The sequence below is a fragment of the Poecilia reticulata genome, chromosome 20, assembly GCF_904066995.2.
Source record: "Poecilia reticulata chromosome 20, P_reticulata-male-v2, whole genome shotgun sequence".
Classification (NCBI taxonomy): Eukaryota; Metazoa; Chordata; class Actinopteri; order Cyprinodontiformes; family Poeciliidae; genus Poecilia; species Poecilia reticulata.
This window is the reverse complement of record NC_088849.1, coordinates 22176169-22188521: the sequence shown is the minus strand read 5'-3', so window position 1 is coordinate 22188521 and position 12353 is coordinate 22176169. Positions and strand designations below refer to the sequence as shown.

Sequence of the window (12353 nt, the reverse complement as noted above, 5' to 3'; positions counted from 1 at the left end):
AACGCTTCAGAGAGCGTAAATATTTTAAACTAAAACAATAGTATTCACTTTAAATATGGATGAACATAAAAATCAGCTGCTCTGCTTTTAAAACACAATTAATCCCCAAACTTGGGTGTTATTTAGAGCCCGTCTTCCAGCCTCAGCGCTGCAGGTTTTTAATGAGGAAATGACTCAAATGGCAACGCAGCTCTTCGCTCACTGAAGCCGTCAGTTTTACAGCAGCCACTAAAAAGGATTTACTGCAATCTGGTGACGTGCAAAGTGCAAAGTAACGACTCGGGTCCCGTTTAATGAATCTGCAGGCAGAATCAAGCTTGATAAAAGCCAGAGTATACGTTTCATTGTGATGTTCAGAAAGTCTCCGGGAATCGACAGAAAAGACGAAATCAAATCTACAGAGTTGTTTTCTTAACTCCAGTCTGGTCAATTCTTTTACATTTTGTTTCTTTTACGATTTCTCTGTAAATGTCATAGATTCTGATTCGCTTTTCTCTCCTTTAATTTTCTTTTTTGTTTTTTTTTTGTCTCCACATCATGGTGAGAGCTGGAAGATGAACAAAATGAGCCCAGTAGTTTTCAATCATCATGCATTTAAAACACTTTCACTTTTCCTTTATTATTTGGGGCTTTTTTCAGATTTTCCTGAGGATCAAGACTAACAAATATTTGAATAAAATTTATGGAATTTTTTTCTTAATTCACTGAAACCCGTAGTTGCAGATTTTCCTGTGAAATGTGACCAAATTATTCACAGAAAATGCAAGTTTTTATTCTGTGGAACATGATTCCAAATAATTCGCCAAAAATCTGCAGAAAATTAAAGGTTTTTTTTTCTGTGGCACATTTCTCCATATTATTCACAGAAAATTTATGTATTCACATATTTTTCTGTGAAATGGGACTAAATTATTTGGGGAAAATTTGAGTGTTTTTGTATGAAACATAACTCCAAAATATGAAAAATTAACCTGTTTGTAGATTATTCTGTGAGATAGACTAAAATATACACAAAAAATGTGCATATTTACATTTTTTTCATGGAATGTGACCTGGGAAGCTGAAACACCTACCAGTAATATTACCTGACAAGCTATTGGCTGGCATTGTTCAAAACAGCCAATCCAGGAGCGCCATTTATTTTCCTAGGCTCTGATTGGCTGAACTCCCACTAAGGCAGACCATGGATGTTAGATGTTTTATGGTAGCACTAAGAAGCTCCCCAGTGCATATTAAGGTATATTTGGTGATGTAACTACTGAAATAATTTTTGTGGAGATTAGCAATTTACAGGTAATAGGCGTTTTTGGTCTCCAGAAACCAGGAGGTTCACTTTATATTGAAGTTTCTGGTTGTTATGTGATTAAAATGTTTTTGTAGGGATCAGATTATCCATTAGATTTACCCATTATATGTTATTTATAGATAGATTATTAACTTGTAATTTAAAAATCTAAAAAACAAGATAAGATATAAAATCTCGTCTTATATGGGAGCGTAGTAGATAGAAAAATCTGAGCAACAGTTTCATCAGCAATCAGAACTGCCAGTGTTGAGAAATGGCTGCCGCGGTTATCCGCAGCATCTCCACCTCCGAACTCCCCATCGAGACGACAACAAACCGGCGGCTGGACTGTTTTCCTTAATTGGGTCTGAGCCGGCCACAGATACAGGCCATTACTGTAACTCCCCCCGCTGGGTACTGTGGGCAAAACTGAGACCCACAAACGCTGGGCATCAGGTTAAAGACCGGGTTGCCATGGGAACCGCTGGTATATGAATGAAGATGTGATGTGTGGCATAATAGCTAATCCACAAGGTGGACAAAAAATAATAAATCAATCCATAAACAAGCTTTTGTTGGCCATCCATCAGCTTCGTCTGCACTCTATCACTTTCATCCCAGACTAAATTTTAATAGCAAACGAACATCATGGTGTCCCACGGTTTTATTTTAACCAGAAACAAGAAGAAGGAGGAAATAAAAAAGGAACATGAGCACGTTACAATAAACTTACATTGTAGAAACATTTTCACAGTAAGTTTCAGAAACATAAAAAAACAGCAGATGATAAATATATTAGAGCTTTCCATAATAAAACTGACTGCACTGTACAGTAAAACTTTGAATGTTTTGGTTTCATTTCAGAACAACAAAATGAGTAAAAAAAATTAAATAGTTTCTGCCTAAAATATATAATTGTACCAATTAAAATAGTTTTTAACGGACATAAAATTAGGTGTTTTTGGGTTTTCAATTGAAGATGTTCAAATAAGGGTTTATTATGGCCGTTGTAAATAGTAAAAAGGAGTTCATTTCTGCCATAAAGCTAAAATTTTGAGATTAATCTCAGAAATTTTCTAGAAAAATTTGGAGATTGACCTGAAAAGCCCGGACATTTGCAAGAAAAAACACCACATATGGTCTAGAAAAAAACCCCCGAAAATTTCTGAGCTTGAAAAATCAAAACTTTGAAAATCAAAAAGATGTACTTATTTATATATTTTTTGCGATTAATCTCCAAAAAGTGCAAGTTTCATTTTTAGAAATTTAGAGATTTACCTCAAAATTTTCTGAGGTCTTAGGTAAAAATGAGCTTTTCTTTTCGATCTGCAATGGCCATAATTCATCTTCATTTTTGATGAATAAAACACCCCAGTCTATTATTTCATAACCTTTTCTAAAGATCATTTTAAAGTCTTCTCAGTTGGTTTTTCATTTTTAAAAAAAGAAAAAAGATTTGAATTATTGTTAAAACCGTTTTCAGTGGGTGTGTCCTAGCTTCAGATTTATTCCCGCCTTTACCCCGTGTATATCGTGTCGCCTAGCAACCATGGAACCTAGCAACCTGGAGCCTGGCAACCATGGAATCGCTAAACACAAACTAGTAAAAAATGGAGTTTGAAATCTTGCTGAGTTTATTACTTTCAATCATTTTTAATCAATGTAAGTTTGAAATGTAATCAGGTAGGTGTAAAGACTTTTAGCCAAAACTGTAGCAATGGGTCCACTGTGTTGGTAAAAATCATATTTCTCCATTTAATCACCTCGATTTGTGATAGAAACCAGAAATTATGCCTCAAATTGCATCCGTTACGAAACTTATTTCCAGATTGAAAAACGTTTCATCAAATAAAACCAAAAAGTAGTAAAATATTTAAAATATTATCATTTTGAGAGTTACTGAGCCACTTTAGAGTTGCTGATAACTCAGCCTATCACCTTTCCTTGTCTCGTCTAAAATTCCCCCTGAAATTCTGTGTTCACTTTTCGTGCCTGTAGTTTTATTTAATTAACTTACATCAAAACTGCACCGTAAACCTGGATGCCAGACATAAGACTGAGGGCGACACCACAAAGCGCAGAAACTATATTAAGACCTGAAACCTGGTCGTTTTTGGCCCAGCACAGTAAAACAGAACAACTTGTATTTCTGCTTTTGTAACAGTGTTCAGTTTTTAAAATATTCCAGCAAGTCTTTTATTGGTTCAGTGTTGAGTTTTCACGTAAAGAAAAATAAAACATTTAGGCTCAAACATGAACTGATTTTGGTTTACAGTGTTTATGATCTTATAACATAAGCCTCTCCCTCCAGTTGTGACTGGAATGTGTTTTTAATCAATATAAAAGTTAAAGACATTGTATATTTACATTAATATATAGAGCAGTTGATCAATATTAATAAACTTTAAGTATAATCCCCAAATGGTGGTCGCTTAAAGGCTTAAAGACAAATTCACTTAGGATTTTTGCAATAAAACAGGAAAAAAGATATTCCAACCTGATTAAAAATGGCTGCACTTTTGAAATGTTTCCGTTTACAAAAGCTACAACGTGCGATTACAGCTACACTAAGAAAAAATAAATAAAATAACGAGAATAAAGTCAGAATATTACGAGAATACATTTTTTTCACGGAATACTACAACTTTACTGTCGTATTATTTCAACTTTGTTCTCATTATATTATGATCTCATTATATTATGATCTTATTCTCATATTACTAATATTTTACCTTATTCTGGTACAAGTTTACTCTTGTATTCTTATGACTTTATTCTCATAATTTGATTTTGTTTTTCTTAGTTTGGCTCGTAAAAAGCATCCATTTTTCAGACACGTTCAGTTTCTTCACTCAACTCACTTTTTCGTTGTTCCCTCTTTGTGTAAAACATTTTGGCCACCTTGTCAGATAGTATTACCACCGTTTTCCAGCTGATGGCTCTGTCCTGGTCCAGGGCTTGAGAATGAGGTCAAAGGTCACCACACGCGGCAGGACTGCGCTCCTCGGTTCATTACCGACGACTGGGGACAGCTGAATGCTTTCCGAAATTCTTCGTAGTTGCTCATTGCGCCGATGACTCTGGACGATGACAGGAATATAAAAATGAAATGTACAGTATTTACAGCAACTTTAGTGACCCTATAGCATTCAGTGAATTTATAGCATTCATAGTGAATTTATAATCGTAGCAACATTAATAGCAACTTTGTAGCATCCATAGTGAATTTATAGCATCCATAGTGAATTTATAGCATTCAGTGAATTTATAGCATTCATAGTGACTTTATAGCATTCATAGTGAATTTATAGCATCCATAGTGAATTTATAATCGTAGCAACATTAATAGCAACTTTGTAGCATCCATAGTGAATTTATAGCATCCATAGTGAATTTATAGCATTCAGTGAATTTATAGCATTCATAGTGAATTTATAATCATAGCAACTTTATAGCATCCATAGTGAATTTATAGCATCCATAGTGAATTTATAGCATTCAGTGAAATTATAGCATTCATAGTGAATTTATAATCATAGCAACTTTATAGCATCCATAGTGAATTTATAGCATTCATAGTGACTTTATAGCATTCATAGCGAATTTATAATCATAGCAACTTTATAGTAACCTTGCAGAATCCATAGCAAATTTATAGCATTTGTAGCAAATTTATAGCATTCAAAGTAATGTTATAGCATTCATGGTGGCTTTATAGCATTCATAGTAATGTCATAGCATTCATGGTGACTTTATAGTGAGTTCTTTCTGTCTGCATGTTTTCTACTCTCACCTGTATTTGGGAGGACTGTGAGCTCCACTCTGGATCTGCTCTCTGGCTGCTTCTGGTCTGTATGAGTTGCATCTAACCTGCAGGATGAAAGAAAACTGAATAAGACTTTTAACTCTAGGATTCTAATACATTACTACAAGTATTTACAAATCTGCCTTCACATTTACATCAGGCTCTCTGCAGGTTTCACAAACTCAAATTTAAGACTTTTTATGACCATTATGAATGAATTTTAAGACCACATATGTCATATACAGAATGCACGTAGCATATTATGGGCTAGCAGCAGAAGTGAACCAGCAGCAAAGATGAATGTCCTCCAGTCAATTGGGTAGATTTGTGCAAAAAAGCGACAAGCTAGCTGGCTGGTTAGCAGTAGCCTCAACCATCAAGTCAAAGAATGTAATGAAAACTGACAATAGATAGAGACTTATTACATCTTTATTTAGGTAACTGTATGACTGTGTCTGCATAGCAGAGCAAAAACAGCTCTTGAAAAACACTCCAATTTGCAAAACGCTTCTTTAGGAAAAAGAATTGTGATTTATATCATAAAACTGCACATAGTAACTGCATTTTCAAATTTCTTGGTATTTATTGATGCTTTGATTGAACAAAATACCATTAATCCTGACCAAAAGGGCAGTTTTGTTTTCTTCAAGCATCATTAGTTGGAATTTATTGCAACAATAAATTAAAATTCTTGCAAGAAATGTATTACGGTAAATAGAAAACACCCACCCTAAAATGTCGTCAATGCAATTTTCCGTTTTATTATTGCGATGTCATATTATGTTCTCATTTCTGGACTCAAAACGTGACCAAATCCTGAAGCAGAACCACTAGCTCAGGATCAATCTTTAACTAAAACCCATCAATCAGCTTCATACAACATTAATTATTTAGAAATAATGTTACTCCTTCACTTTATAAGGTTGCATTTCTATAAAAAAGCAGGATTGATACAAACGGACTAAAAATGATCCAATAAATTAAGTGTATGCGTGTGTGTGTGTGTGTGTGCGTGTGTGTGTGCGTACATGTGCGTAGCTCAAGAAAAACAGCTGATTGTTGTTCAGCTCCAGTCCTGGCAGCAGAGGCTCCTCCGCGCCGCCTCTGCTGCTGTCCACCCACCGCCTGTAGGCCTACGCACACAGAAAAAGAAACATCCACTCACCCACTGCCGAATTACGTTCGGCTCACTTCAGGCAGTCCTGATTAATCACAGCAGTGATTATTTTTGCACACAATAAGCTCAAAATGTCTCGACTTCAAGAAATACAAGTATTACCCTGAATGCCTCTCTGATTCCTCCGTTGTCTGCTATGTTTTCTGCTAAGGTCCTCTTACCACGCACCTAAAAACCAGAATGGAGTCACACTTATTTGCATATTGACTTTGAATGTTTTTATAAGGAAGCTCAGCTGTTTTCTTACATTTAGACCTGCTTCTTCCCAGTAGTAATCATTATACTGATCAATCATACACTGGGTCTTCTCGGTAAAGGCCGCCACAGATGTCTCACTCCACCACTGGTCCAGATTTCCATTTTTGTCATATTTGCGACCTTTTTAACATAAAAACACACACACTAAAACAAATGTGTTAGAAACTGGTTCAGTTCAAAGTGTTTTTGGCCCATTAGCTTTTACCATTGTTATCGAAGCCGTGAGTTAGCTCGTGTCCCACTATCACCCCGATGGCACCGTAACTTAATGACCTGGAAAACACACGGATAAAATGAGGTTACAAAGTGGAAAAAATAAAAAAATCACATTTAGTGAAAAGCAGAAGTTGTAAAACATAAAAATGTGGACACGATTTGTTTTTAGCCACCAGGCTAACATTTACACTAAGTAAAACAAGCCAGCATGTGGAAACATTTTAATAACTGTCAACTAGTTCATATTATGTATAAAATGGAGGCCAATCTGTTAAAATAGACTAAAAATACAGAGATTTCAGAAGCACTGCTAGCATAGCATGTTTTTAGCTAGCCGTGCTGCTAGCCCTCCACAAATATTAGCATCTATGATAAAAATATATAAACAATCTTTTATTCTTTAATGTCCAACTAAATATATAAGTATTATATAAAGCCAGAATTTTATATTAACCCTACTAAAACAGAAACTAGCTAAACGAACCTCCACGGCTAAAAAAAATAAGTGTTTCACTACTTGAACAGGCAGATGGTAGGGACGTTTTTCTTTTGTCCTGTCGTTTCTGGCTCTTTGCAGCTGAAAGTATGAGACTCTGCATTCTGGACAGGTTAAGTTTTCTCGGAGAAGCTCCTGTCATGAAAATCCTGCAATTACTTCTGCCAAATAAAGCAAGAGGAGGCGACTCTGCTCTGCTAGCAGAGCATGTCGGATTTATTTAGCCTCACCTTGGATACTCCTTTCCCCAGAAGAAAGGCTTCTGAAGCTCTCCAGCAGGGAATCCTGCAAAAAAATACGTAGAAGTGAATTTCACTCAACTCTTTTAGGGTTCGTTTACACTGCAGCCTGAAGTGACCCAATTCCGATTTTCTTTTTTGACGTAATGCGACCTGTATCCGATCTTTTCATGGCAGCGTGAACAGCACAGGTCGGATTCTTTTTCAAATGTGATCAATATCCGATACGTATCCGATTCAAATGCGACCATAACGTCCAGGTCGCCTTCATTTGAACTAAACGTCACTTAATCTCAACAAATCTCACTATTCTGCGTCCTGATACACGCAGGAAGGAAGAAAAACAACAACCATAACGGACTAAGTGAGGGTTAAGTTGTTAATATGCTGCTACGGTTGGACAACAACTTCAAATATGTAAGCTAAGCTGCACCGTTAGCCTCCATGTTTACTTCCTCAAACACTGAGCTCTTCTTCTTTTTATGGCGGTTGGCTGAACACTGAGAACGCTGATGCTATTGCGCCCTCTAGTGCGCATGCGGGACACTTTCAGGTCGTTTGCCCGTTTACACTGCAGAACACATACAAGTTTCATTTACTGGCAGTGTGAACGGCCCGGCAAAAAAATCAGAAATGCTAAAAAATCGGAATTGAGTCACTTCAGGCTGCAGTGTGAACGCACCCTTGTTTTGACCATGTAGCCTCTATAAACGTTTAAAGTCAGAACATTTTCTCTTATGACAGAAATATCACAAAATATTACCAAGGATGTTTCTTTAGTTTCTACTGAAAATATATTATCACACAAGACAAAAGTCGAACTGACACGATAACTAATTTTTCTTAACGATAAATTTATTGCGATAAACGATAATATTTTCAAATAATATGATGGTAATAACAATATAATCTCGAAGATAAACTTAAAATTCTAATGAACATTTAACACTGGAACTGAAAGACATTTTAACAAAATAAATAAAATTAATTATGAAATCTCTGTAAACAAAATGATCCTTAAAACAGGAGTATTTGAGACCAAAGCATCAAACTGAAGACTTTAGTCATCCAGTTTCTGGTAGAAGGACTCAGAGGTAACTTTTCTGCAAGATATTGGAGATTGTTTTAAGTAAACAATTCCTTAATATTGATGGAAAAGCTCTACTAACAGATTATTTCAAGACATTTTCCCCATAAGTTAAATAATCTCCCAGTACTTTTTAATCAATATTAAGAAACTACTGACTTAAAACAATCTCCAACATCTTGCTGAGAAGTTAAGCTTTGTTTTAATTTACACTAGAAGCTAAAAATACTTTGCAGTAATGTCCTCACTGCAAAAACACAAAGTCTTACAATCAGTCGACTGTTTATTTAACTTTGTCTGAAACCTTATTTACAGTTTGTCAGGCAAAAGAGCAGGTAGAGAGAAACATCTCCCTCAATGAGCATGTTCCTCCTGCCACATCACGTCTTACTGATCTGATTTGTGGACGAGCTGTAGAAGGCGTTCACGGTGGTTGGGTTTGTAAACCATCTGAAAAGATGAAATATTTATATATTTACACACAACAAAGTGTGACAGCTGGGATGCAAAACAACAACAAAAACCCGTTTGCGTTGGTAGCAGAGACTCACTCTGTGCGTGGGACGCTCCTGCGAAGCCAGGAGACGTCTGATTGGGCGATGAACTTCAGCGTCTGCATCACGTTGCCATAGTAATCCTTTTCATCGAACTCTAGCTGGAACGCACAAATGCAAAAACAGACTGTGGACATTTCACGAAGCAAACAAGATGGAAAATAACTGCTTCCTTTACTATTGAAAGCTTATTTATGATGGTTTTAATTTATGATTACTTTTCAGAAAAAAAGTAAAATGAATGTCAGGCGCCTCCTGAAACCGAGTCCATAACCCGACCTAAGTTTCTGATGGGATTTGTCGTCATTTGTATTCTCGGGTTTTTTGAGTTCTGATGTCTAATTTGCAGTTTTGGGACCAAAAACAAGAACTTTGACCCATCCTCTCCCTGAGTTTCTGTAAGGGAGCGTGGTTATGTTGAGTGAATTAAGGTAAACAATGTAATACTTTATACATTGAGCGAAGGGAAGCATGCACAAATTCAAAATAAAAGTTGCCCGAGAACAGAGCCTTGAGGAACTCCATTTGATTTCTGTTTGCTCTCACCCAAAAGTACAATTTACCAAATATTATTTAACCATTATCTTCCTCTTGTCTTTGCATTAAATGCACCTTAAGTGTCATGAATGAATGTGAGCGATACGAACCTGCTCCAAGTCTTCTGTGAGGTAGGTGTCGTTCAAAATGAACTCTGGATACCCAACCTTAGGCAGGACCGCGTGAGCCTGGGGAAAATAAAACACAAACCGTTAAATATGTTTGGATATGAAAAACTCTGATTAACTAACTGGGAGAAAAATGTTTTTGATTTAAATGTGATTAAAATAAAAACGACTTAAATAAAAATAAACCTCATTTCCATTAATTTACCAATAGAACTGAAAAATTACGACAGCGTAGATTTACAAGAAAAGGAGTTAATTTCTGTTGACAATTTCAGGAATGTTGTTGTTTTTTTTATTTCATTTGTGAGTTTAAAAATTAAATTGCAGGAAAAAAACCTGACATTTTAAAATTGATATCAGGAATTTTCTAGAAAACAACTTAAATTTCTGCGTTTCAAAGTTTGAACATTTTAATCTCAAAACTACCATTTTTTTTCTAGCAAATTTTAAAATTCATTTTTCCAAGTTTTTTCTGAGATTAACCTCATAATTTCTGAGTTTCTTTCTATAAAATTTTCAACTTTTCAGAAACACGTCTTTGGTTTTTTCTATAAAATTTCTGAGATTAATCTAAAATTTTCATTTATTTTCTAGTGAATTTTCTACTTTTCAAACTCATAAATTTCCAAAATGTTTCTATATTTAAGATTAATCTCAAAATTAAAATTTTTTTTTCTGGAAAATTTCTGATTTATTAATAGATTCATAAATTTCAAAGTTTCTTCTATAAAAACAGATTAATCTCATAATTTCTGAGTTTTTTTAAAATAAAACTGTCAACTCAAATGTCCTTGTTTTATTTAGAAAAGAGATTAACCTCAAAACGTCTCAATTTTAATTCTCTTTTTATCAATAATTGCTTTCACACAGTGGCAGAGAACTTCCAAAGTTTTAACATTAAAGTTTGTGGTTTTAGAGTATAAATAACACAAAAGATCTATAAATGAAATGCTTCTGATTTTCAGGAAAAATTAATTTAAATTCCAGCCTAACGAAACCCAAAACGTTTGACCAAAGTCCCACATTTTAAAATAATTCTGTCCAAACCGTTGGAGTTTAATGTTTCGTACCTTTTCTATGGCTTTATTTTTCGTTTGTTGGTCCATCCAGTCGTTTTCCTTCTCCAGCATGTCGATGAAAGCCCACCGAATCCCCTCAATTAGCTCTTCCATCTGAGATTAACGTGCAGAAAAAGAAAAACAAAAGCACGACGTGTCGGTAAAAGGCAGGGAAGCTCATCACTGCATCCTGAAATATGTCTGTAGAACGTAGAGGGATGGAGAACCATGAGCTTCTTGTCCTCCTGGAAGTGTTTGTCGACGAAAAGCCGGCCGGTGGCGTAAACCAGGGAGTTCTCCACGTAGTTAACGCACTTATCCCAGCGGGGAGTCAGAGACGTAGTTCCTGTGGTGACCTGAAGGGGGAGCAAGAGTCAGAGTTTGATTAGAGTTAGAAAGTAGAGTCAGAATGTAGCGGCTCAGATTTAGGATCTTAAAGACAAAACTGGATCTTACGTTTAAAGAAAAGGAAAAACATACAAAGTTTTCAAGCGTCTGCAGATTTACACGTGAAAGTTTTCAGGTTAGCTCTGATTAAATCATTAATATACGATTTGAGTTACAATGGATCGATTTAGATTGAAGCATTCATGTGTTGAAAGGGTCTAGTCAAAGTTCATGTGAAACGTAAGAGGAAAGGCTCATGTCTCGACTCTGTTCAATCTGACTGGGTTTGAGGATTTTTTGGGGAAAAATTGGAACAAATTTCACTTTTCAGATTGTTTCACTGGCTGACAAAACAAAAAACCTTCAACTGAAAAAGTGCAGTCAAATATTTTCTTGTTTTTTTTTTACAAAGTATTAATTCTGTAAAAATATTTTCTGAGTTTTATTTGTCGAATATCTTAAAAACTATATATTCACTTCCTTCTACTTTGAAGTTATAAACTGTTTTCTCTTTGTTTCAAACAAAAACTTTAATCCACTTCATTTGGGTTGTATGTGATAGACAAAAAAGTTTAAAAAAATATTTAGTTGGTGTGAATATTTTGTAAATTGATGAGGTAGAGCTGCAGATTTACTCACTAAGTAAAGTTGCAGTTGATGCTTTTTCTATTTCTTTCTTTATTGCTGTAAAAAAAAACACGCTGCAGCTTTTCAGGGTTAAGCTTGTTTTAAAAGTTTGTAAATATCTGAAGCAAATCAACCTAAACCTTTGAAATGTGACAATAAAACTATACTTTTAACGTTTTAGTTTAAATAAAAATGTTGTGTTGGAACGTTATGAACATGTATCCAGGCAAACAGAGCCACCTGTTGGTGGATCCTGGTACTGCATCGTGTCAGACATGATGGAATATCAGGCAAATTAGAGCTTTAATAAACAAGAAATCCAGATCTAGTGTTTTGTTTTCTGTAAAAATGAAGCATTTGGTAACATTTGAAAACAGATGTGGTTCTGATATAACTGAAAGGCTGTTTCTCACAGGTCTGTTCATCAGAAAAAACATCTAAAACATGAAAAATAGCAGCTTTCAAGGCCTGGAACTGACAGCACCTGCACTGATCCACA

The 12353-nt window shown here is 35.3% G+C and overlaps 1 protein-coding gene and 1 long non-coding RNA gene across 4 annotated transcripts in view; one reads left to right on the top strand and one right to left on the bottom strand.

Moving 5' to 3' along the window:
- The window catches only part of LOC145549339 (uncharacterized), a 48900-nt gene that overhangs the window by 32539 nt on the left and 4008 nt on the right, over positions 1-12353 (top strand). The gene's annotated exons all lie outside the window — the stretch shown is intronic.
- phex (phosphate regulating endopeptidase homolog, X-linked) overlaps positions 1932-12353 on the bottom strand; it is a 28235-nt gene continuing 17813 nt past the window's right edge. For all 3 annotated transcript variants that reach the window (XM_081601423.1, XM_081601422.1, XM_081601421.1), the window contains 12 exons: positions 11068-11196; positions 10853-10954; positions 9765-9842; positions 9115-9218; positions 8955-9013; positions 7468-7522; positions 6731-6798; positions 6515-6645; positions 6370-6435; positions 6119-6223; positions 5079-5155; positions 1932-4365 (listed from right to left, as the gene is read on the bottom strand). In XM_081601423.1, the coding sequence (XP_081457549.1) occupies positions 4263-4365; positions 5079-5155; positions 6119-6223; positions 6370-6435; positions 6515-6645; positions 6731-6798; positions 7468-7522; positions 8955-9013; positions 9115-9218; positions 9765-9842; positions 10853-10954; positions 11068-11196 (1077 nt within the window). In that variant the 3' untranslated portion in view covers positions 1932-4262. The remainder of the gene's footprint in view (positions 4366-5078; positions 5156-6118; positions 6224-6369; positions 6436-6514; positions 6646-6730; positions 6799-7467; positions 7523-8954; positions 9014-9114; positions 9219-9764; positions 9843-10852; positions 10955-11067; positions 11197-12353) is intronic.